The 5,506-nt window shown below is 41.3% G+C and overlaps 1 protein-coding gene across 1 annotated transcript in view; it reads right to left on the reverse strand.

Moving 5' to 3' along the window:
- Positions 1-291: 291 nt before the first annotated feature.
- LOC308665494 (signal-regulatory protein beta-1-like) overlaps positions 292-5,506 on the reverse strand; it is a gene marked incomplete at its 3' end in the record, with an annotated part of 20,189 nt that continues 14,974 nt past the window's right edge. Inside the window, exons 6-7 of the mRNA XM_081323555.1 lie at positions 1,532-1,790; positions 292-335 (exon numbers count right to left, since the gene is read on the reverse strand). Coding sequence (XP_081179681.1) covers positions 292-335; positions 1,532-1,790 — 303 coding nt within the window. The remainder of the gene's footprint in view (positions 336-1,531; positions 1,791-5,506) is intronic.

A 5,506-nucleotide genomic window follows, 5' to 3' on the forward strand; every position in this document is an offset into this window, starting at 1 on the left:
TTCATAGAATTAAACATATAATTTCTCCAGCCAAACTGGCCCCCTTTTCATGCAGCCCATGTAAACAATTTCACTTTGTTATGGGAACTGTCCGCTTCCTCTCAGCACCTGCTAGGGTGTCCTTGGAAAGGTTTCAGGCTCTCACAATCTTCAGTGGAATCATAGACGTTTTGCTTCTCCATCTAACCCATTCTAAAGCAACACTTCCCCTCCCCCCTCTTTACTCTAATGGCAAGTTGAAACAAAGAGGCACGTAGCTGCCCTAGTTTCAATTCTTGACAGGGACCCACGTCAGAGAAGGTTGATCTTGCCTGTTAATATGCCACCTCTGCACCCTGGGGGAGCAAAGAGATTTTGAGGGGAAACACATTGGCAGATCATAGCTCACCCCCCTCTTCTTCTCAGCCACTCTTTGACTGTGTTGGTGGCATTGATTTGGCTACTTTGGATCAGAGCCATTGAGGTTCCTCAATTGGAGTAGCACGGGATGCGTTATTCTACCAGCCAGCCTGGAAGGAGGGTATAAGTGAGGTCCTAGCTTGGAATCCTTGCATAGCCACAAGAGACATAAGACTAACTTCCCCCAAGATCCTCATCTGCTTGTTTATGTCAAGTGCAAGTTTATGTCAAGATTTATGTCAAGTGCAAACAACCAGAACCGCAAGTGAATAATCAAAGTTAGTAACTTTTTTGTCTACCTCCTCTATTACAAGAATCACCCCAGATTATGCTTCCTTTCCCCTGCCAATGACCAGATAGAATTGGAAGGGACCTTGGAGGACATCTAGTCCAGCCCCCTATTCAGGCAGGGAACCCTATACCATTTCAGACAAATGGTTGTCCAATTTCTTCTTAAAAACTTCCAGTGTTGGAGCATTCACAACTTCTGGAGGCAGGTTGTTCCACTGGTTAATTGTCAGGAAGTTTCTCCTTAGTTCCAGATTGCTTCTCTCCTTGATTAGTTTCCATCCGTTGCTTCTTGTCCTGCCTTCAGGGGCTTTGGAGAATAGCTTGACTCCCTCTTCTTTGGGACAGCCCCTGAGATACTGGAAGACTGCTATCATGTCACCCCTCGTCCTTCTCTTCATTAAACGAGACATACCCAATTCCAGCAACTGTTCCTTCTATGTTTTATCCTCCAGTCCCTTAAATCATCTTTGTTGCTCTTCTCTGCCCTCTTTCTAGAGTTTCAACATCTTTTTTACATTGTGGTGACCAAAACTGGATGCAGTATTCTAAGTGTGGCCTTACTAAGGCCTTGTAAAGTGGTATTAACACCTCACATGATCTTGATTCTATCCCTTTGTAAATGCAGCCTAGCACTGTGTTGGCTTTTTTGACAGCTGCAGCACACTGCAGATAAGGCTCCGTGGATCTTGGGGAGGTGAAGCTTATGCCTCTTGTGGCTGCACAAGTATTCCAAGCTAGTTCCCTGCTTGACCCCTTCCTCCAGCCAAGCAGCAGTTTTCCCACAGGTCCATTTCCAAATCTCTCAGCTGATTCCTTCCCTCCCTTCCTGATAGGGACTTACCGACGACCGAGACCACGGTTAGTTTCCTTAGAGTATGTTCTCCCCCTTGGGGACCTTCATTAATCATTGAGCAGCAGTACGTCCCACTATCTGCAGGGCAGATTTTGCTGAGGCTGACGCTGAAGTCGATGGGTGATCCTAGGATGAGCCTCACCCCGCGAGAAAATTTGTCGCTTTCCCTGTAAATTAACTGCTGCTCGTTTCCCAAGTCTTTGTACCATTCGGCTTTTGCCGGCAGATCCGTCTGGTTTAGGGTACACTGGAGCAAGAGGGTCCCACCTGCTATGATTGACACAAAAGACAATCGCCCTCAGTGGGGTCAGCTACCAGTAAGTCATGGACATTAGAGCCTTGGTGGAGCAGTGGGCTTATGCCTCCTTAAGTAACACCAGCTGCCTGCAATTAGTGCAGGTTCACATCCCACCAGGCTCAAGGTTGACTCAGCCTTCCATCCTTCCGAGGTAGGTAAAATGAGGACCCAGATTGTTGGGGGCAATAAGCTGACTTTGTAATAATGCCGCTTGGGGTGTGTGTGAAAGCCCTAATAAGCAGGCATATACGTAGAATGAAGGCTACTGCTAAGCTTGTAAGCCGCCCTGAGTCTTCCGAGAAGGGCGGGATATAAATGGAATTAAAATAAATAAAATAAAAATAAAAAAATATTGTAATACCACAACAGTTGTGTTCAACACAGGTCGCCCTGTGGCTAAAGCAGTTGACAGGGTCCACACAACAGGGAACAGAGGCAAATGAGGCACGACAGAGGGTGGATATTTAGATAACACATAGTTTTCTAAGATTTTATTAGTTTTTCCCATACATACTGTAATAGTTTTTCAACCAACGTGCTGTCTGGGTTTAAATACGCTAATGCACATTTCTTCTGCCAACCTAGCAGTTCGAAAGCACGTAAAAATGCAAGTAGAAAAATAGGGACCACTACAGTGGAAAGTAACAGCGTTCTGTGCGCCTTTGGCGTCTAGTCCTGCCGGCCACATGACCACGGAGACATCCTCGGACAAGCGCTGGCTCTTCGGCTTTGAAACGGAGATGAGCACCGGCCCCTAGAGTCGGAAACGACTAGCACGCATGTGCGGGGGAACCTTTACCTTTACCTTTTAATGCACATTTAATTCCTAATCCTTTACTCTTTCCTCTAAAGTAAAGTAAGTCCCAAGTTTGATAGTATTCTGTTTCTTCTTTTCTTTCCAGTCTCATAGTTAATTTGTCCATCTCTGCGCATTCCAGTATTTTTTTAATTATTTCTTCATCTGGTGGTACTCCTTCATGTTTCCAATATTGCGCAAATATTATTTTTGCCGCTCTCGCAACGTGTAGAATTAAATGTAGGTTTTGTTTGTTAATCCTTTCTGGGATTATACCTAATTTTAAAAAAAGTTCAGCTTTGAAACCTACGTATTCTCCCGACATCTTTTCTAACCAAGTGTGCATCTTTTTCCAATACTTCTCAGCTTTATCACAAGTCCACCAAACACGATAATACATGCCCGAGTTATGTTTACATTTCCAACATCTATCTGACATATTTTTAAACATATTTTTTTTTGCTAATCTTGCCGGTGGCAAGGGCCATCTATAAAACACTTTATATACATTTTCTTTATAAGAAGCTGCACATTGTCAATTTATGATTTCTTTCCCATAAATTTTGCCATTTTTCTAATTCTATATTACATCCAAAAGGATAGCAAATGTCATGCTTGGGGGCCACCGTGGTGCAGATGCAGTGGGCCACCTGGCCTTGCCAGAGTGGCTAATGGGCAGGTGGCCCCTTCTTCTCCAGCCCAGGGGTCCCCAGTCCCTCAGCTGTGGCCTGGTGCTGGGCCATTTGCAGGAGGAGCGGGGACTCACACGCCTGTGTGAAGCTGCACTGGAGCTGTGCGTGTGAGCCCGCCCCTCGCCGGGAACCGTCTTCTCTCCTCTCCCCCTCCCCCCTCCCCCTCCTCGCAAAGCCGGGGAGTTTGGGGGCCACAGCCTCTTGGTTCACAGAAGAGACTGGCCAGCCACTTGTCTGAAATGGTATAGGGTTTCCTGCCTGAGCAGGGGGTTGGACTAGATGACCTCCAAGGTACCTTCCAACTACTTCTTCTTCTTCTTCTTCTTCTTCTTCTTCTTCTTCTTCTTCTTCTTCTTCTTCTTCTTCTTCTTCTTCTTCTTCTTCTTCTTCTTCTTCTTCTTCTTCTTCTTCTTCTTGTTCTTGTTCTTCTTCTTCTTCTTCTTCTTCATTATTATTATTATTATTATTATTATTATTATTATTATTATTATTATTATTATTATTATTATTATTATTATTATTATTATTATTATTATTATTATTATTATTATGACAAGGATGGAGACCATTTAAGCCAGCGGTCCCCAACCTTCTGGGCACCAGGTACCGTGGAGAGAGGTTTTTCTGTGGACTGGAAGGGGTGTTTCTTTCACGGGCTGCCTCCATCCCACAGATGGGCCTTTGTTGGTTTCTGTGCACTGGTTTCTGGCATGCCGCGGATTGGTGCCGTTCCATGGACCGGGGTTGGGGAACCCTGATTTAACCAACCGAAGCAAAGAGCAAACTCGATCATTCCTCATATAATAACAATAAAAAACCACAATTAACCAGTGGAACAACCTGCCTCCAGAAGTGGTGAATGCTCCAACACTGGAAGTTTTTAAGAAGATACTGGACAGCCATTTGTCTGAAATGGTATAGGGTTTCCTGCCTGAGTAGGGGGCTGGACTAGATGACCTCCAAGGTCCCTTCCAACTGTGCTATTCTATTCTATTCTATTCTATTCTATTCTATTCTATTCTATTCTATTCTATTCTATTCTATTCTATTCTATTCTATTCTATTCTATTCTATTCTATTCTATTCTATTCTATATTGTATTTCTATTCCATTCCATTCCTTTCTGTTCCATTCCATTCCATTCTATATTTTCTATTCTATTCTGTTCTGTTCCGTTCCGATTCTATTCTATTCTATTCTATTCTATTCTATTCTGTTCTGTTCTGTTCTGTTCTGTTCTATTCTATTCTATTCTATTCTATTCTATTCTATTCTATTCTATTCTATTCTATTCTATTCTATTCTATTCTATTCTATTCTATTCTATTCTATTCTATTCTATTCTATTCTATTCCATTCCATTCCATTCCATTCCATTCTATATTTTCTATTCTGTTCTGTTCTGTTCCGTTCCGTTCCGTTCCGTTCTCTTGCTTGACCTGCATAACGAACATGGTAAAAATGTAACAGTGAGTCCAATTCATTTTACATATTTTTGACTCATGACCCTCAATGGAGAAGCTCCATTAGAGTCGTACCTCAAGGGCTACCTGTGTAGACACAAGCATTGATCACGGGCATTGTCTCCTCCTCCTCTTTCCAAAGCATAACTGCTCCCCCAAATTATATGATCCTTATCTTTGCTCCTTTGTACTTCTGTAAACAAACACTTTTCATTTTTATTTATTTCTTAATCATTTCAATGCGCGCGCACACACACACATACACACACACACACATATATATATATAATTTAATTATTTTAATTGTTCTTTTTTTTTATTGAAAAGTTTTAAGATACAACAATATTTTAATTGTTCTTAACTTTTGTAATTTGTATTGTTATTTTAAATACCTTGTGAACCGCCCTGAGTCCTACAGGAGAAGGGCGGTATATAAGTCCAATAAACATATACATATACATATACATATACATATACATATACTTATACATATACATATACATATACATATACATATACATATACATATACATATACATATACATATACATATACATATACATATACATATACATATACATATACATATACATATATATATATATATATATATATATATATATATATATATATATATATATATATATATTTCAGCTTTCTCACATTTTTTTTCTTTCTCAGACTGAAAAGCTGTCAGGAATAGGGGTCCCCAAT

This window comes from Vipera berus, assembly GCF_964194415.1.
Source record: "Vipera berus genome assembly, chromosome: 3".
NCBI classification, from domain to species: Eukaryota; Metazoa; Chordata; class Lepidosauria; order Squamata; family Viperidae; genus Vipera; species Vipera berus.